The sequence below is a fragment of the Aspergillus multicolor genome, assembly GCF_047715735.1.
Source record: "Aspergillus multicolor strain CBS 133.54 unplaced genomic scaffold BDW74scaffold_14, whole genome shotgun sequence".
NCBI lineage: Eukaryota > Fungi > Ascomycota > Eurotiomycetes > Eurotiales > Aspergillaceae > Aspergillus > Aspergillus multicolor.
Genome location: NW_027395965.1, coordinates 513,185 through 531,446, shown reverse-complemented (window position 1 = coordinate 531,446; position 18,262 = coordinate 513,185). Strand labels below are relative to the sequence as shown.

Genomic DNA, 18,262 nt, shown 5'->3' with positions numbered 1-18,262 from the left:
GTCAGGGACGTGTCGAGGTCCCAGGAAGGAGCTGAACCATGGTCGGTCGCACCTGAGACACCGTGGCGCAGATTGGGCGACTCGAGGATTTATTTATAGACCTCATTTTAATTTAATAGTGCAGTCTAATGAGATCTACAGTACCTGGTAAGAAATACACCAATCATCCAGGTTCCGTCGTCAGTTATTATGTTTAGAGGAAAAGGCTATGAGTCTGACGTTCTTGAAGTAGGGCTGCTCTCTATAGGGTCCAAAATAGGTATATCCAGGAACGCCCACTCCCTGGACGCAGAAATCAGAAAAATAAATAGAATACATTTCAATATACAGCTTTGAAAAAGCTAAAAGTCGCTACAACATTTTATATCACTCTAATATGTCCTTCTGCGCGTCATCATGCTCGTCTATTTCTTCTCCTTGGGGCTAAGCATCAGCTCGGGGCGGACGTGCTTGTCGAAGTCCTCCTCGCTGAGGGCCTTGAGCTCCATGGCACTCTCCTTGAGAGTGATGCCCTTCTTGTGGGCGTTCTTGGCGACCTTGGAGGCCATGTCATAGCCAATGACGGGGTTCAGGCAGGTGACAAGCATCAGACTGCGGAAGTTAGCACACATGCAAATATCCAAACGAGAATGGGTAAACTCTTACGACTCGTGGAGGAGAGTGTTGATCCTGGGCTCATTGGCCTCGAGACCAACAACAAGGTTCTTCTCGAAGCTCTTCATGCCGTCGGCGAGGATGCGCACGCTGTGGAGCAGGTTGCGGATCATGAGGGGCTTGAACACGTTGAGCTCGAACTGACCGTTCATGCCACCGATGGTAGCAGCAACGTGGTTACCCATAACCTGGGAGCAGACCATGGTCAAGGACTCGCACTGGGTAGGATTGACCTTTCCGGGCATGATGGAAGAACCGGGCTCGTTCTCGGGAAGGATAAGCTCACCAAGACCGCAGCGGGGACCAGATCCGAGGTAACGGATATCCTGAGCGATCTTGAAGAGGGAGCTGGCAAGGGTGTTCAGAGAGCCGGAGGCCTCAACAATAGCATCGTGGGCAGCGAGAACCTCAAACTTGTTGGGGGCGGTCTTGAACTCGGTGCCGGTCATCTTGGTGACCTCGGCGGCGATGGCCTCGTCGAAACCCTTGAAGGTGTTGAGACCGGTGCCGACGGCGGTACCACCCTGGGCGAGGAAGCGCAGGTGGGGGAGAGAGGCCTGGACACGCTCAATGTTGCGGTCGAGCTGAGCAACGTATCCAGAGAACTCCTGGCCAAGAGTAAGGGGGGTGGCGTCCTGCAAGTGAGTACGACCAATCTTGATGATGTGCTCGAAGTTCTCGACCTTCTTCTGGAGGGCGTTACGAAGGCTCGTGAGGGCGGGGAGAAGGGTGTTCTCGAGTTCCACAACGGCGGCGATGTGCATGGCAGTCGGGAAAGAGTCGTTGGAGGAAGCGGACATGTTGACGTGGTCATTGGGGTGGACAGGCTTCTTGGAGCCCATCTTGCCGCCGAGGATCTCAATGGCACGGTTGGAGATGACCTCGTTGGAGTTCATGTTGGACTGAGTGCCGGAACCGGTCTGCCAGACGACCAGAGGGAAGTGGTCAAGGAGCTTGCCCTCAGCAACCTCAGCGGCAGCCTGCTTGATAGCCTCACCGATCTTAGGGTCTAGATGCTATTAACAGCCGCTTTCTTGCCACCAAAGGTCTCCAATTCATTCTTACCAAGACCGTACTCCATGTTGACAGTAGCGGCGGCACCCTTAAGGACACCGAAAGCCTTGACGACGGCATCGGGCATGCGGTCCTGAGGCTGGTTGATGTCGAAGTTGCCCAGAGAACTATCCACCGTCAGCGAATGCTTTTCTCTGCATACCCGTCTGACCAAGTCTTACCGCTGAGTTTGAGCACCCCAGTACTTGTCGGCAGGGACCTAAACCGTCGGATTAGACCTCCTCTGGGTCCGTTTCGCGACCAAATATCGTACCTGGATCTCTCCGAAAGCATCGCTCTCAGTGCGGGATTCGGAAGCCTGAACAGAAAAAAAAATCAGCGCCCTGTCCTTGCAGGCCTATGATGCCCTCGCCGAGCCGTTCCACATCGTAAGACCGCATACCATTGTGACAGTTGAGCTAAAAGACCTCTTGCTAGAAAAGGACTGGAAGGACTGAAGGCGGGGGAACTGTGTAACTTGTCGGCTATTGGAGCTCAGCGCGCGTCGGCTAGTGAACGAAGCGGGGGAGCGAGCAGCCAACGTCACGGCGCGGGCCACTGCGGAGGTGTTGGAGGCTTTGGCAGCCACATGTGTCAAAGAGCTCATCGAGCGCACCGCGGTTCGGGAGGCCATGGCGAAAGATTATTATGCCGAAGTATATAAAAAGGACGGTGATAGAGTGTTGTGTTAGGAATTGAGGCAATTTGGTGCTTGTGCCCTCTAGAGGAGAAAAGAAGGGAGGAAAAAGGACTCCGAAAGGCGGCCAGCACAACAGACTTAAGGATCCAGTGCTCTGCGACAGCTTGAGGTCTCCAGCTGCTTTTCTGTTGCTGCCGTCCGAAGCCGCCGGCCGATTTCTCCCGGCCCGGTATTACACAGTATAGGTTACAGATTTGCACGGAAAGTTGCCTAAAGTTGATGTATGGTACTGTATCTAGTATCAGCGGATAAACCAAAATCCTCTAGATCTCCCTTCATCCTTGACTCTCATCATTCTTTTTTCAGAGCATGCTGAGCCGAGAAACAAACATCTTCTTCATCGTCTCGACCACCTTTGCATTGAACAGCTTGCCCGACTCCAGAATCCCGTCCAAGGCGCAAAAGGTGTGCGGAGCCCCAGCAACGCGGATCAATTCCACTCGTCCACCTGCCGCTCTCAACTTGCCTGCATACACTTCGGCTTCGTCTCGGAGAGGGTCCATCTCGGCAGCGAAGACCAAAGCTGGCGCCAGGTTGGAGAAATCACGGGCCAGCATGGGCGAGATCTTCCAGTCCTAGATGGGTTGCAATGAGACCTTGGAACAAGAACATGGGCACGTAGGGCTACTTACATCCTCTGATGGGGCAGGGCGTGGAACGCCTAGGAAATCCTTATGGAAGTATGACATCCTCGCAACGGGCAGAGCTACCGTATACTCCATCTCCCTGTACGACTCGTATGGGCAGTTCTCACGGTCGAATTCGCCATCCGGTGTGAACGGACTGTGCAGGTCGCAGACGGGCACATTGAGGACCTGTAGCGCTAGCGGAATGTTTGTGTTGCGACATTGATGCGCTATCACCGCCGAAAGATGACCGCCAGCAGATGCTCCGCCGACGGACACCCTATTCAGGTCGAGATCGAACTCTTCCGCTTTGGATCTGATCTATAGGTCCGTCAGTTGAGAGCGCTAATATACAGTATACGGATGACCAACCCAGTTGAAGGCGGCCCAGCAATCGTCCACGGCCGTGGGAAATTTGTGCTCAGGCGCAAGTCGGTAGTCCACGTCAAATGCTACCAAGTGCCCGCGCAGTCCATCAACCAGGCGTTTGCAGTAGTCATGGTCAGTCGCCAGATCTCCAAAAACCCAGCCGCCTCCATGGAAGTTGACGTAAACGGCTCTCTTCCTAGGCTGTCCTTGGCCGTCAAGGATAGCTGCGGGCTCAAAGATGCGGATCTTGATATCTCCGTCTTTAACCGGGCATGTCTGCTCAGTGATGCGGAAAATATCCGGACCTGGAGCACGACCGTAAACCGTCAAGTACTTGGCTGGATCCTTGCGGAAGTCTTCAATTGGCACCTCGTGGTTGTGCAGACGACCGGCATTGTACTTGTTGTAGTGCTCTACGTAGACCGGGTCAAAGCGAGGCAGGAGCTCTGCGGGGATGCTGTTATGTAGAGGCTGAATAAGAAATCCAGGCCGCAGCTCATGCAGGTCCTTGTTTCCAGCCATTGGTTACTGGTCAAGCAGACAATTGAATTATGACGACAGGGATAATTATGACGACAGGGATAGCTTCAAAACACTGGAGTTGCTCGATAGAGAGGGAGGAACAAGGTCAGTTGGCAGAATGCGGGGATGTTGTTATACCCAGCTGCTCCTCTTCTTCAAACGAACGCGTTCGCTATCTTACCCTCCTCAACTCCGCCACACCTCTAGTGCACAGCACAGTGCTCTGTCCCAAGATCGTTATCTTCTCCTCTTATCAAAGAGAAAGAGAGCTATACGATAGACTTTCTTGACCTCTATCAATCCGGCCGTCCTCAAGATATCTCCACCTGCGGTGCTGCTCGGTTACCACCGGCTATCTTCATCAACACGCTGGATGACATCGGGTATTGTTGAGCACATCCAGCTGACTTCTGATGTCATGAATTAGTTCGAGCAATCCGAGGGGCTTCTCTATAATCCTGTCACAATGAGCAAATCGGTCGGTGCTAAATTGGTGGCGCGAATGGGACAACGTCCGGGGCCGCAAAAAAAGCACGGTGCTGACACGGCGAGAATACGCCCTTCGGACTACCTATGAGGTTGTCCATCTTGACTGGCACGTCGGTTCATTTTCGGTATCTTAGCCTGGTCTACAAGACGAAGGCGTGGATCATGCATCGCTCTCGTACGATGGAACAATCCTTCAGGTTAGCGGCTGTATCTGCCGGACCGGCTTTCTGGTTCCATCAGAAATTTTATGAAGAGCCAATGACAATAGAACCTAAGAACTGGAACCCACGAGGCGATATGGCTTTAAGCTTGTCAAATTCAGGGCACCGGGGTATATCCTGATGCTGCCCCCCAATTTCCGAAGGTCTTCCACTTATGGTACAAAGGGCGTTGCGAAGATAAAGGGCATAGTTCTCGACTTTTGACTCATACTACGGGACGATCTCGCCTAGTATAAAACCGAATCCACTGCTCCACCCTCCATTCCGCACTTTCACCCCGCGCAAGACCTCTGCTGCTCTGCAACATCTTCATAGACGTCACTCACAATGACCGTACTCAACGTCAGCCCAGTTCCTCCGGACGAGATCTTCGCCCTCAACCGCGCATACACCGACGATGACTTTCCGCAAAAGGTCAACCTCGGTGTAGGTGTTTACCGCACCAACGAGGGCCAGCCGTGGCCTCTCCCCGTTGTCCAAGAAGCGGAGAAGCAGCTCGCCGAAGAGAACAGCCTCTTTCGCCATGAATACACAGCCATTGAAGGCGACAGGGCGTTCCTCCCTCTTGCCCGGGACCTCATGTTTGGCTTCGACGCGCAATCCTCCGACGAGAAGCAAGAAGCCGCCAAAGCACGCATTGGCACCGTCCAGACAGTTGCCGGTACCGGCGCAAACCATCTCGGCGCCCTCTTCCTCGCACACCACATGAAGCCCCAGACCGTCTGGCTCTCCAACCCCTCCTGGGCAAACCACCTCACAATATGGGAGCTCGCTGGCGTTCCCCGCAAGACATACCCCTACTATGCCGCCGCCACCCGCTCCTTCGACTTCGACGGCATGATCTCAACCCTTGAGTCCGAAGCCCAGGAAGGAGATGTGATTCTCCTGCACGCTTGCGCCCACAACCCCACCGGCCTGGATCCCAACCAGGAACAATGGAAGGCCATCATCGACGTCTGCGAGCGTAAGCGCATCTTCCCCTTCTTCGACTCCGCATACCAAGGCTTTGCGTCCGGGTCCGCAGACGAAGACGCCTGGGCCGTCCGATACGTCCTCAACGAGAAGCCGCAGATGGAAATGTGCGTTGCGCAATCATTCTCCAAGAACTTCGGTCTGTACGGCCAACGCGTCGGTGTCTTCCACTACGTCCTGAATGAGGGTGCGGAGGATCTCCGCGACACCGTCGTCAACAATCTCTGCCACCTTATCCGTGGCGAGTACTCCATGGGTCCAACTGCCGGTTGCAACATCGTCAAGAAGGTCCTCACGAGCCCTGAGCTCACGGCCCAGTGGCACCAGGACCTCAAGGTCATGAGCTCACGTATTATCTCCATGCGCGAAGCCCTCTACAATGAGCTTGTCAGACTTCAGACTCCGGGTACCTGGAAGCATATTGTTGAGCAGGTAAGCTTCCTTCTCTTCACTCCCACTCATCCCGTGGGGAAAAAATCAACCGCTAACAATTGATCCAGAACGGCATGTTCTCCTACACCGGATTGACCCCCTCGCAAGTCTACGCCCTCAAGGACAAATTCCACATCTACCTCCTGAAGTCCGGCAGAGCCTCCATTAGCGGACGTAAGTTCACCTCCATTCCCCATCTTGCAGCAGATCGAACTAACGCTATTTCTTCTCTCAGTGAGCCCAAAGAACGTAAACTACGTTGCCCGAGCCATTGACGAGGTTGTACGAAACACAAACTAAACCTAGGCACTGTAGAAAGTTTGGGTATGTCAAATGTTACGACTTGTGTATGTACCTATATAGCGCATGCATATATATAGAATAGAAATGACATAATGTATTTACAGATGAATGTTTCTTCATTTATCCCACTTGTGTTGGCCTGCATCTCTGGAGAGAGCAGGGGCAGTTTAGTAATACGTCAAATATATATTTATGCACCATATCATGAACCCAACAACGTTGGAGGTTTTCTCCCCTTAAAGAACATAAAAGCTCCACTGTGTATAAATTATTTTGATAAAAGCTGATATAGAATCTGGAATACACATTCGTGAGAGGAAACATTAAAGAAGGGCTATCTAAACTGAAACCATCTACTATACAGTATGGTAGTCAATGGAACAAAGCGCAGAAGTCACAATTGGGACAAGGGTAGAAAATGGAAATGGAAGGTAAAGCAAAGAAGCAAAAAGTAAGGGGCGTACGTATCGAATGCATAATGGCATAGCTTCAAGCTGCAGAAATAAGAGGCTCAATATCAATTCACGGAAATTCACCCCAAGTGAGTGGATAGGATATACAATACTCGAACGCGGCGCTGAACAGTCAATTAGGTATAGTTATAGAGGCACCTCGTTGAAATCCGAGTCCCCCGTAGTGTCGTTAGTTTTGCCCTTATCGGTTTCCTTGGGACTAGAGAGATCTTCCTCATCTTCGTGCTTTTTCTCATCAAATTGCCCGTGCGAGGGGCTTCCAACGTTGGCTTCCTCGTCATCAGTATCTCCATTATGCAATGACGCTGTCTCTGACTTGATGTCTCCATTCGTCTCCAGTCGAGGGCTCGACGTCCGCGACTCCTTGGCTTCGAGCTCCTCATCCTTGGGAGGCGGTGGCGGAGGAGACTCTGCATCTTCTGAAGAGACTCTATCCTCGTCTTCTGCCCTTGGCTGACCGCTCATGTTTGCTCCAGGAAACGGAGTAGGAGGCGGTTCAGAAGCGTTCTGGTCCCGTTCTGGTTGGTTCACAGGTAGGGACAGAGACTGCGATTGAGATTGGCGCGAAGGAGACGCTATAGATGATGTAGTACGCTGGTGCTGTGTTGATCCGTGAATGGGTCCGAGTTGCCGGGTCTTGGGGTCGGCATTCAGATAGTAGCCCCTCACGCTGACGATGGTACCCTCCGCTTCGCAGGCATCCACCCACTCTGGCACGACCACGGGAATATTCATTTCAACTGCCTTTTCCCACAGTGGGCCTCGACCTTCGGTGCAGACAAAGTGCGTGGTGTCGATTCGGACCGTATCTATTAGCTTTCCGCCAATGCGATCAAGAGCTTCAGCTAGGGCTTCCTTCCGCTGAGGGTGAAGAACGCCGGTCGTGACTGTGATACCAGATAGGTCTGTCATTTTGTGCGTCCGACAAGTCAACTTCTCTGATTGGTATGTGCCTGCGGTCGTACGTAGAACGAGGTGGAAGGTATATTCTGAATGAACTGCTAGACCGCTGATCTTGGTGCTGCGTGTCTCAAGAGGACGGGGTATGGAGCCAGCTTTAGAGCCATTGCGATATAGCGAGAGCGTCTTTAGTGAAGCGGTGGCTAGGTCGATAGGGTCCCATTCGAGGACGAGGGAGGTTTGCGTAGCGTTGCGGAGTCGGAGTACGGGTGGTGATGGGGTCTTGATTCCATAGGTGTTGAGGATGCGCTTTTGAAGAGCCTGGAAAGCGGCCGTGTTGGCAGCTTCTGCAGCATGGTTGCGCGACACCGTAATGTCCACGATACTTCCGGAAGTGATATTGCTAGGGAGGAGGACAGAGGGGAATTCAATCTAGTGTAGGCTCAGCATTAGTGGCCACGTGGGGTCATACGACGAAGATTGAAGGCCATTGAACCCCGCTATGAAGTTGATAGCCGCGGGTGAGCCCGTAGCAGGCAATAGCTCTTCGAGGTTCCCCTTCTGCAAGATCGGGGGACTTACTAGGCGATTGTCCTGGGTCAACAGGACGGCGACTCCAGCGTCGACCTTCCCGACGGTCAAGGAGACCAACATTCTGGCGGAGCACGGATCGGAAGATCCGCGAGAACTGTGTACCAACAGGCGAAGAAGAGCCTTGGATGAAAGGGTACGATCGTGATGGGGGTTGAAAGTAGGTTGTTGACTGCTGGAGATCGGCCCCGGTTAGCGAAAACGCCAAGCTGAGCCAGCCGGAGCCAGACTGGGGAGCCGCGTGCCTGCCTGCCAGAGCAATCGTCATCAGGCACTGTCTCGAAAAAGAAACATCACCATTTGGGGGCTCAGCTATCTGAGTGGAGAGCGATGTCGGCTCGTTATTTATGCTGGTTTGTATTCTACTTTTATAGTCTATATAGCTAATCATGCATGGGTATCATCTAACAGTACGTGATCATAAAAAATAAAAAACATGTAAGGCCCTAACGCCTCATTTCACCTTCCCGTCCATTATTGGGATTGCGGATAGCCTACCTTTTGTTATACCGGGTCCACCATCTCGCTCATAAGGATCGCGATAGAATCTGTCTCCAATCTTGCCGGATGGTCCATGTCTTGGACCATTGTGACTGTGTTCAAGTCTGCTTCCTGACTTTTGAGTGCTCTTTCCGTGCCAATTTCTGTCTCGGCTGGTGTTTGACAGATTCGTTCTGTGGACTTTTCTTCCGTCCAGTCTGCATCTGTTGTTGCTCTCGAATCAAAGCATCCACGGTAAATTTCATCTCCTTCAACAAAGCGGGAAATGTGGTCGTGAGAATAGCCGGCTGGATATCCATATTGAGAGTCCCCGTCATGTTTCCAGAGAACCCAAGCGAAGTAGCAGCAGAGCCTGAAGTTTCTGAAGCCAGCCTTCTGCCTTCTGAATCAAATCCTCGTGCTTTCAACTCCTCTTTGAACGCCGCTCGCGCCCTTCGCGCGGCCCATGACCGAACTACCGATTTGTATGAGACCATGTCCACAATGGTGACTCTCCACCACAGCGTGTTTCGATCACGGACATTGCACATATGTTCAATTTTTGGCGTTATGGGGTTTGTCTTTGCTGCTAGGTATCGAAGAGCAAATGGCTGAATTCGTGACTCTGGGGAGAATCTCGCGATGAAGGATTTTGTGACTGATGTTGCAAGTTTCTTCATTTTCAAGGGCGGCGTAGAAAAGGGAATGGAGGATTGGCGCGGGGATCATGGACAACGGACGACTCGGCGACGGCTTCGGGACTGGACTGCGCTTGGTTGTGCCAGTAAAGCGTTTGGGTGAGGAGTGACTTGAAGCTGCTTATTGGCTGATCACGGGGCAGCAATGACAACAATGACTCCGAAGTGGCCTGGAGCAAGAACAACGAGATCTAGAGCCATGATAATTCCCCCAAGCGGTGATTATGCGAGGCGGTGGGTACTCTCTGTTCAGGCAAACTTCAGGCCGCAACGTACGGCTGACATAAGCGCTTTCAAACTTGATTCCAAGAGCGGGCGATATTATTTAAGGGCACGATCCCCCCACTTCCACGTCGCTTCGGCTGCCCATCTTCTAACACCACAGACCCCGGTCTACTCTGTTCTGTTGATCAGACATACCGCGCCCAGCAAGTATCACCTGCTAGGGACTTTCAGCATGCCCAAGAACAAGGGAAAGGTATGGCTTAGTTTTCTCCTCCGTTCACCCCGCCCTCAAATTTTCTGCTGTGTGCCGCCCAATCTCGCCTCCGGCTTTACCATCGTATCTCGCCCACGTTGTCTTGACCTCAACGAAGCGAAAATATCACGGTAGAGCGTGGAGAAGCGGCAACAGCATTTAAACGTCCGGATTTTGCTCGCCGCTATGATCAAATGCTAACGCTTTGTTTACAGGGCGGTAAGAACCGTCGTCGTGGAAAGAACGAGAACGACAACGAGAAGCGTGAACTCGTGTTCAAGGAGGAAGGCCAGGAGTATGCGCAGGTCGTGAAGATGCTCGGTAACGGCCGTCTCGAAGCCCTCTGCTTCGACGGCGAAAAGCGCCTCGCTCACATCCGTGGCAAGCTCCGAAAGAAGGTCTGGATCAACCAGGGCGATATCATCCTTCTCTCGCTGCGTGACTACCAAGACGAAAAGGGCGACGTCATCATGAAGTACACCGCCGACGAGGCCAGAAGTCTGAAGGCCTACGGCGAGTTGCCTGAGCACGCCAAGATCAACGAAACCGACACCTACGGTCACGAGGGTTTCGAAGATAACGTCGAATTCGACGAGGATCGCGAAAGCGAAGACGAGAAGGACGTCGATATCGACGAGCTCTAAAAGCCTTACCACACCCCTCCGATGTCTTTGCATTCTATACTCCCACAAGAGCCACTGGGTTCTTCCCGCCAGCTTCGACCACCTTCGGCTTTTCGATCCTATTATCGACGCGGCCTTTTCCGGCAGCGGCACATTTATACCCCTTCCGGTAATAGGAGTGTGACGGATCATCGCGGTTGGCGGCTTTCTCCCGCTGCGGCCTCCCTCAGAAGACCAGTGCTCTTCCAAGCTCCAGAGTATGGATCATTGATATCGGATTACCGGAGTACCATCCCATGGTGATATTGGACGTCTCATTCTCCTGCACACTCCTTGGAGGTCTCCAGGTAATGCAGACAAATGAACGTAACATGTATGGTGTCAGCTGCGCTGATATACGTCGTGCCACCGATTCTTTTGTTTGTCTCTCTTTCTACCTGCTGCATCTTTCTTTTCTTGTTGAAAAAGCTTGGATGATAGAATCAATGAAAGGGTTATGACCACATGTCTCTCAAGTTTCGGTTTTAGTCGTAGAGTACATTGTTCTTTCTGCACATGCTTCTTTGTAGCCCTAATCCCCATCAAAAACACTCTTCCGGAAGAACCCCACAACCTGCCTAGCTGCCTCCTTCCCCATGAACGGATCTAGTTCCTCAACACTCATATTTGCGATCTCCGCAATATTCCCCGTCTCCAGAATCAACCGTTCCAGCACCTGCGGCGACACCCCAGGAACAGCCCTCAGCATCTCCTGCGGCAAGAGATTAAACGTGCGGTGCTCGAACCCCGACGCCGTCATGACATCGCCAGAGCCCGCGTTGTCGGTGATATCAACATCAAGGCCGATCTGCACAGCGCGGACAGGGTCCGGCTCAGGCGCATTCTTCTTCAACTCAGCGAAGATCTCGGCTGTTTGGTAGGGCGACGACGACCAGATGATTTTCAGGCGTGGGAATGCGAGAATTAGCAGGACGAGAAGGTGCTGTGCTGATTTGGGTGCGGAGGGGTTGATTAGCGCGCTGCTGGATGAGAGGGACGTGGTGAGAGTTCCGGCTGAAGAGAAGCCGAAGTCCGTGAGGAAGGTTGTTCCCGGTGTTGTTGCGGACGTGAAGGCGTCAAAGGTAAAGGACTTGTTCTCGTCGAATTCAATGAGCAGGAGTGGTGACTTGTAGAACTGCGTCATTGTCTCTGCTTGGTTGTAGAGGCGGCCGTTGCGGAGGGAGGAGATGAGATCGCGGACGGACTTGCGCTCGACGCAAATGTCCGGTGTGAGGATGTAGTCGCCTACCGTGATTTGGCAGGGGACGATGACCATGTTGTTGCCGTGGAGGAGGGAGGGGAGGGCGCTGCGGAACTCACGCACGTCGACGACCACGCGCGGAGGTGCGGCTGTTGCCGTTAGGCGGCCGCCGCCTGCGATGCGGGTGTTTACTGTGCGGAGGAATTGCTCTTGGGGGTCTTCGGCGGATTTGTCGTGGGTGAGTGTTACAGCCATGTTCTGTTGATAATTAGGTCTGGTTCCTTTCAGGACAAAGTACGGGCAAATGGGGTCTTACGCTCTTCTCCTTGATGAGCTTCGTAAAGGCGTCCTTCTCTCGTCGGACTGCGCTGAGGTAGCGCTGTTCTTCGACGGAGCCGCCATAATACATGAAGTACACTCGCACGTTCCTGCCGACGTGGGAGCTGCGGTATACTTCCACGCGGCGAATGAAGGCAGGGTCGGGCTCGTGCATGATAATGTACCGAGGACGGACTTCTTCGAGAATATGCTCGTCCATATCACCATCAAAAGGATGTATCATGACCAAGTCATCCATGTCATATAGCTCGTAGAAGTCACCCATGTCTTCAAAGTCATCAATAATGACTTCATCCTTTAGAGTTTCTTCAATTTCCGTAGGCTGAATCTTATCCAGTAGGCCTGTCATTTGCTCTGATGGCTCGGTGTCTGCCTGCACACTGCTATTGGGGGAACGGGGTGTTGCAACAGAGGCTGCACCTCCTCCGCGGACTCGGCGTCGTTTGTTCGGAGGAGCCCTACCATGCTGCGTGGTAGTTGGCCGTGTTGAGTCTCTGCCTGGCCCTGGTCGTGGTTCTTCATTTGGTGGTTTTGCTGTCAGGTTCTTGTTGACATTAGCCAACGAGCGTTTCCAGTCAATGTACTCTCTGAGCTTTCTGCGCAATAAGACTTCTCCTGAGCGTTTCCTCACTTGGTTGGCCTCCTCATCGTCTACATTATCCATCCTCTCGTCTTCCACCTTGGTATGCATTGTTCCCAGGTATTCACGCAGTTGACGGCACATTCGTTGATCAGCGCACATGACCAGTACGGTACTGTTTGACTCATCAGCGTGAACTGGGTTATGGTAGGCATCAGTTTCGATTTCCTTGAGTATTTCAGCCAGAACCTCCCACTTGGGTTGCTCTTCCAATACAGGCCGAAGCGTGGTTGGAAAAGATGTCATTGACGAGCGAGCCGCATCATTGCCGATCTTTCCTTCGTATACTCGTGATTTGGCAGTCTGGAATAGAACGTGTGCGGCGTCAAGGAATAACCACGGTGAGTAGTTGTGTCTTGTAGAGCCTGGAGGTGGGGAGTGCGCGGTGACGATAGTGTCGAGATATTTGACAAACGATACGGCATCATAAGTAAGCAGGGCACTGGTTGCTAATTAGTCTTGGTGATGAAATGACAGTGTCGCGTCGTAACTTACTGGAGTATTGCCCGAAGGTCACTTAGATCGCTCACGATCTGTCTGGTCCTGAGGCTCACACGATGCCACATAGGGTCTAGCTGGCGTCTGATCGAGATGTCGAAGTTTCTATGCAAAGCGCTGTCCAACGTCCAATCGACCATGTCTAATCCTGTATTTGCCTTCTTAAGCTCTCCAATGCAAAGCTCCACGCACTCGAGAACCGCATTTTGTATCTCGCGCATCTTATCGCTCATGGGAACCTCAAGTTCGATCACTTCAGCCTTGCGATGCCCCTCCAGCGATTCTGCAACGGTGACGTGGAACCGCGGCCATAATGACGCTTTCCGCAAAAAGAAGTTTCGTAGAGAGTTAGCCAAAGGCGCGAACCCTATCGTGAAGGGTTCCGGGGAGTCGGAGAAGGCCTTCAGGAAGCCGCTTTTGTTCGCGTTGCGGAAAATCCGAATTATGAACGCTTCGGTTGAGGTCGCCACAATCCTATCCAGTTAGTTGGTTCCTAGGCTAGTAGAGAAGAGAGGACTACTTGTCCGCGTGAAGTACGACCAGTCCAGTCACCTTCTCTGGGTCAAGCAGCTCTTGAACTGGTTAAATATTTGTTATCAGCGACAACTGAGAGAGACGTACTTGATAGCAGATCAACAACTAGTATCCTGGATGTCACACTTAGAATACCACCTTCAGCATATATCTTCTCTCTAGATCAATCAGTCACCAGACCAGTACATTCAAGCCATTGCACGCACCTCATCAGCACTGTAGCCCTGTCGGTATTGATGACCTTGAGCCCCCTTGCGAGAGGAGATTTGCTAATCGCATAATGCTCCGCCAGGGCTCAAACGGTGTCAGCAGCGTCCTGCTTGCCGGGTATCGCTCGGCGAACATACCCTCGCCGATCCATTCGTTCTCCCGATCGTCTGCTCCTACTAGGAGTACCAGATTATTTCCCGCTGCATCATAGAAGTGAAGCAGATTTGTTATCAGGCGGAGGAGCCCTAGGCCCCGGGCGAGGATGACCAGCTCATCTTCCCCGCGGAGTTCGGTGAAGATGTCCTGCTGGAATTGCTGCAACGTTTCTTGTAAGCATGAGCCATGGATTGTTGGCGCATGGAAATGAGCACATACCAGAGGCAAGGACAGCTTCACCGGCGCATTCTGTCGTTCAGGTGGCATGAGGAGCCTTTTTACGCGAGTAGAGCTGTTCTCGTCGCGCAGTGAGGCGCAAGGTAGACACGAGGTCACGTGGTATGATGCAATCTATAGGGCATACATGCGGAGGTTGCATCCATGACTCTTCATTCTCTAGGAACCAAAAGCTTAGAATACTAATAAGATGCAGGACGACGGATTACGCTGGTATCGCAGAGTAGTTGTTTGAAGGTGGGGGTTGACAAGTGCAATGGTATCCAAACCACAGTAGTTGTGCGTCCGAAGGCTTTCATAAAGTCATCACAATTTCCGGCAAAATAAACTAGTTCCAGCTAGCGACATTACAACCTCCTGCTACATCAACTTCCCCTGAAAGCAAGTATCCTTTACTTGTTCAACTCCTTCATGCGCGCTTCGATCTCCTCTCGGGACGCTTTAGGCGGCATGTCTATGGCCCGTTAGCCATCTGGGGCGGATAATGGGGGCTGCGGGAGCACTCACTGTCAGGAATCTGAGGACCCTTTGAGATGTGGTCTTGGGCGGTTGCTTTCTTGCTCTGGTCTTGAGAGTTTGAGGAATCGCTGTTGCTACCTGGGACAATGTTCTTGGGATCAGGAAGGACAGGCATGGTAATGTTTGTTTGGTTCCTTGACTTCTGATTTCTTGAAGAAGGCTTGCCTGGATGTTATGATGTCTTGTAGTATGACAGTTTTGTGGATGAAGGCAGAAAGATATTGCCTGGAGTTTGTTTTATATAGAAGTGGTGATAGGTAGAGTGACGTCATTTGCTAGGGTAAGGTTAATGGCCAGTATATGAGAGGCATGAAAGGCGCTGGTATCGTCAGTAAAAGCCGTTGCCAATTATACCGGATGATTTCTTCTGTGCGGGGAAATGTGGTTGTTCAACGCAACCAGAGGACCTCTATTGTTATACAGGCTGAATGAACCCTGACCAAAAATATATAGTTCCACCTCGTCTGTGGGTGTTGAGCGTTAACAGCCGATTTCTACAACAAATTTATATGGCTTTTTAAGGTCGCAACTGACTTTACGAAGTCCATTTAGTTCTACCTTTAGCGAGCAATAGTAGGATTGTAATATAAACCGTTGAGGCGTGCATCGACGTCGGAAGGCTGCTGTTGCTTGTTCCCCACTGGGCGGTGCCTCTGTTTAGTGCCTGCGACTCCGCCCGCTCCCTCTTGTCTTCACTCAACTCCGCCGGTCGACCTCCCTCGTTTCTTAATCATACTCATACTATAACTTCAGATCTGTGCCTCGCCGGAAGCCTCCTACAGCTACACCTCGGCCTGATCCGAATCTTTCCACCGATTCCAGCCGCGAAATACTGATCTCTCTGGCGCCTAGCTCCGATCCGTCTCTGCCGCTGACAGGATCAGCTATATCTGTCCCGACAAGCAGCGCCCCTATTGTGCTACAAACCGTCCTGCGATGTGCCCAGCGAGCTTGACTTGAGGCAATATCTTTTTTCTAGTACTCGATTCCCTTCGGACTCCTAATTGCGCATCACCCCCGCTTAACTCGACATGCCCTCTATCCTAAGTGACGCCGATAAGGAAACGGTGAAGAGAAATGTCCCGAAACCCGCAAACAAGATACACGCAGTTGCAGTTGCGCGGCTCTTTGTGGCATATCCGGACCCGCATAAATGGACCTACACCGGCCTACAAGGCGCCGTTGTCCTGGCAAATGACTTGGTTGGGCGCACCTTTTGGTTGAAGTTGGTAGATGTATCGGTAGGTGAAAAACGATGGCCCTGGACGACTGCATTCTAACATTGCATTACTCTGCCGTAGCCTGCTGGAAAGGGTGTCATTTGGGACCAGGAAATATACGAGAACTTTCAATACAACCAAGACCGAACGTTCTTCCACACTTTTGAGCTGGACGATTGCCCCGCGGGGTTGTCGTTTGCCGATGAGAAAGAGGCGAAGACATTCATCAAGAAGATGATAGAGCGGGAGAAGAACGCAAGCAAAGAGACACGCCAGACCCCTTTCGCATCGGTACGAGGTCAGGGACCTACACCCGTCGCTAATGGAAAGCACCATGGCGTAGGTCGATCCATATTTGGCAGCCTGTTGGGACGCTCGAGTGCGCCCACGCAGATAACGCCCGCGGAACTGCCACCCGCGCCGACAATCCAAGTTGCTCCACCACCTCCTGCACCGGCAGCTACCCCGCTACGCAAGGAACTACCCTTTGACACAAGTGACCCATCATGGAAGGGGCTGCTGAGCGAGCTTGAGGCGATGGGCTTCACGGAGGACCAGATTGCGGACAATGCTGACTTCATCAAGTCCTATATTGAGCAAAAGAAAGCCAGCGAAGGTGAATCTGCAACACCTCCTGCCGACGACAGGAAAGCAAAGGCACCGCCTCCACCCCCTCCGTCTGTACCCCCTCCCAAGGCCACCGCCGTTAGCCCTCAGCACACTGGCAGTAGCTCAGGCAGCCGACGTGGTGCTCCTCCGCCGCCCCCGCCCTCGCGCAAGGCACCAGCCAAGGCAGAAGAAGACGCAGTCCCTACCCCTCCCCGGGACCCGTCGCCGCCGCGGCCGAGATTCCGCGCTCCGCCTCCTATTGCAAATGCCGGCAAATACGCCCATACGCCTGGTCCAGCACCGCCTGCGCGTCCACGAGCAGCGTCAGGAGCTACACCAGGGCCACCTCCGCCGCCTCGACCCCCCAAAGCGCCGATGGATGATGGGGCGCCTCGATTTGGAGTCCCTCCCCCATTCCAAGGTGAGCGCAAGGTGTCCGCGCCTCCAGCACCACCTAGTCGTAGCCCAGGAGGTCCTCCGCCCCCTCCACCACGCACCGCAAGCCCTGCATCACCACCTCAACTTCCGCCCAAGATTCCCGCATTCTCCGCAGGGCCTCCACCACCGCCTCCAAGAAGTCCGGCCTCCCAACCGCCGCCGCCTCCGCCTGTTCCGGGTGTATCACGGCCTATTCCTCCACATCCTACTGCAAGCATCCCTCCACCGCCGCCTCCACCGGCGCGCCCAGCTCCAACTGCAACTGGATCTCCTCCGCCGCCTCCTCCACCGCCGCCAAGCTCCGGACCCCCCGTGCCACCACCTCCACCTCCTCCAGCAACGGGAGGCTTCGCACCGCCGCCGCCTCCGCCACCCCCTGCAGGGCCAGGCGCACCACCACCGCCGCCACCTCTCCCTACAGGCGCTGGTGCTCCTCCTCCTCCACCTCCTAGCGGAACAGCACCGCCATTGCCTCAACCTAGTGGAGGTAGGGACGATTTGCTGGCTGCTATTCGGGCTTCTGGTGGCCAGGGCGGTGGAGGTTTGCGCAAGGTTAAGGACTCTGAGAAGAAAGATCGCAGTGGAGCCATGGTCCCCGGTGGAGCCAGTGAGTCGGCAGCAGCGACTCCTAGCACAGGCGGCGGTCCTCAAGGGGGGTTGGCAGGAGCATTACAAGATGCGCTGGCGAAGAGAAAGCAGAAGGTCAGCGGTAGTGGTAAGTACTAAAACTTAGTAGTATCTGTCTAAAGTTACTGACCGGATATTAGATGATGAGAAGGATGATGACGATGATTGGTGAGCGAGATGCAGCTGAGCGCCTTTGCCGCATTCCTGTTCTCTTCTGCGAGGTTTTTTTTTTTTTTTTTTTTTTTTTTTTTTTTTTTGTTTTGATACCTACCTTCTTCATTTTCTGTGGCCATCCAATGTTTTATGCGGTTTCTTGACTGCAGACTCTGGGGGAGGCGTTCCAAAAACTTTTGAAGCGTTCAGTTCATCTCTAGTGACTTGTTCTTCAAACCGGTCATCCGCATTAGTTGA

The 18,262-nt window shown here is 52.9% G+C and overlaps 9 protein-coding genes across 9 annotated transcripts; 3 read left to right on the top strand and 6 right to left on the bottom strand.

Annotated features, from left to right (window-relative positions):
• Window positions 1–207: 207 nt before the first annotated feature.
• On the bottom strand, window positions 208–2,478 carry BDW74DRAFT_154376 (class II fumarate hydratase). Its single transcript, XM_073724673.1, has 6 exons — window positions 2,111–2,478; window positions 1,982–2,026; window positions 1,890–1,927; window positions 1,720–1,835; window positions 646–1,663; window positions 208–591 (listed from the first exon to the last, which is right to left on the bottom strand). Exons 1-6 carry the CDS (start codon window positions 2,339–2,341, stop codon window positions 405–407), a joined length of 1,635 nt encoding a protein of 544 aa, XP_073583407.1. The 5' UTR covers window positions 2,342–2,478; the 3' UTR covers window positions 208–404.
• Window positions 2,479–2,636: 158 nt separating this feature from the next.
• On the bottom strand, window positions 2,637–4,095 carry BDW74DRAFT_27641 (alpha/beta hydrolase). The gene is made up of 3 exons (XM_073732390.1): window positions 3,406–4,095; window positions 3,040–3,354; window positions 2,637–2,982 (listed from the first exon to the last, which is right to left on the bottom strand). Exons 1-3 carry the CDS (start codon window positions 3,922–3,924, stop codon window positions 2,710–2,712), a joined length of 1,107 nt encoding a protein of 368 aa, XP_073583406.1. The 5' UTR covers window positions 3,925–4,095; the 3' UTR covers window positions 2,637–2,709.
• An 866-nt stretch (window positions 4,096–4,961) lies between these two features.
• On the top strand, window positions 4,962–6,338 carry BDW74DRAFT_168276 (putative aspartate transaminase; the record flags this gene model as incomplete). The annotated part of the gene is made up of 3 exons (XM_073726803.1): window positions 4,962–6,038; window positions 6,107–6,212; window positions 6,274–6,338. The coding sequence occupies 3 exons, from the start codon at window positions 4,962–4,964 to the stop codon at window positions 6,336–6,338; spliced, it is 1,248 nt and encodes a 415-aa protein (XP_073583405.1).
• Window positions 6,339–6,586: 248 nt separating this feature from the next.
• On the bottom strand, window positions 6,587–8,554 carry BDW74DRAFT_27626 (putative chitin biosynthesis protein (Chs5)). The gene is made up of 2 exons (XM_073732389.1): window positions 8,297–8,554; window positions 6,587–8,146 (listed from the first exon to the last, which is right to left on the bottom strand). Exons 1-2 carry the CDS (start codon window positions 8,366–8,368, stop codon window positions 6,941–6,943), a joined length of 1,278 nt encoding a protein of 425 aa, XP_073583404.1. The 5' UTR covers window positions 8,369–8,554; the 3' UTR covers window positions 6,587–6,940.
• Window positions 8,555–8,614: 60 nt separating this feature from the next.
• On the bottom strand, window positions 8,615–9,827 carry BDW74DRAFT_154367 (uncharacterized protein). The gene has a single exon (XM_073724672.1). It carries the CDS (start codon window positions 9,463–9,465, stop codon window positions 8,905–8,907), a length of 561 nt encoding a protein of 186 aa, XP_073583403.1. The 5' UTR covers window positions 9,466–9,827; the 3' UTR covers window positions 8,615–8,904.
• Window positions 9,828–11,106, top strand: BDW74DRAFT_154366 (translation initiation complex factor eIF1A). Its single transcript, XM_073724671.1, has one exon. It carries the CDS (start codon window positions 10,156–10,158, stop codon window positions 10,603–10,605), a length of 450 nt encoding a protein of 149 aa, XP_073583402.1. The 5' UTR covers window positions 9,828–10,155; the 3' UTR covers window positions 10,606–11,106.
• A 49-nt stretch (window positions 11,107–11,155) lies between these two features.
• BDW74DRAFT_178765 (ssDNA endodeoxyribonuclease RAD1) lies at window positions 11,156–14,468 on the bottom strand (the record flags this gene model as incomplete). The annotated part of the gene is made up of 8 exons (XM_073729274.1): window positions 11,156–12,082; window positions 12,141–13,245; window positions 13,299–13,775; window positions 13,822–13,873; window positions 13,923–13,993; window positions 14,042–14,129; window positions 14,183–14,360; window positions 14,421–14,468. The coding sequence occupies 8 exons, from the start codon at window positions 14,466–14,468 to the stop codon at window positions 11,156–11,158; spliced, it is 2,946 nt and encodes a 981-aa protein (XP_073583401.1).
• An 89-nt stretch (window positions 14,469–14,557) lies between these two features.
• Window positions 14,558–15,348, bottom strand: BDW74DRAFT_154363 (uncharacterized protein). Its single transcript, XM_073724670.1, has 2 exons — window positions 14,946–15,348; window positions 14,558–14,892 (listed from the first exon to the last, which is right to left on the bottom strand). The coding sequence occupies exons 1-2, from the start codon at window positions 15,070–15,072 to the stop codon at window positions 14,831–14,833; spliced, it is 189 nt and encodes a 62-aa protein (XP_073583400.1). The 5' UTR covers window positions 15,073–15,348; the 3' UTR covers window positions 14,558–14,830.
• A 380-nt stretch (window positions 15,349–15,728) lies between these two features.
• Window positions 15,729–18,079, top strand: BDW74DRAFT_27567 (WASP family protein). The gene is made up of 3 exons (XM_073732388.1): window positions 15,729–16,198; window positions 16,259–17,939; window positions 17,992–18,079. Exons 1-3 carry the CDS (start codon window positions 15,989–15,991, stop codon window positions 18,021–18,023), a joined length of 1,923 nt encoding a protein of 640 aa, XP_073583399.1. The 5' UTR covers window positions 15,729–15,988; the 3' UTR covers window positions 18,024–18,079.
• The last annotated feature ends 183 nt before the right edge of the window (window positions 18,080–18,262 follow it).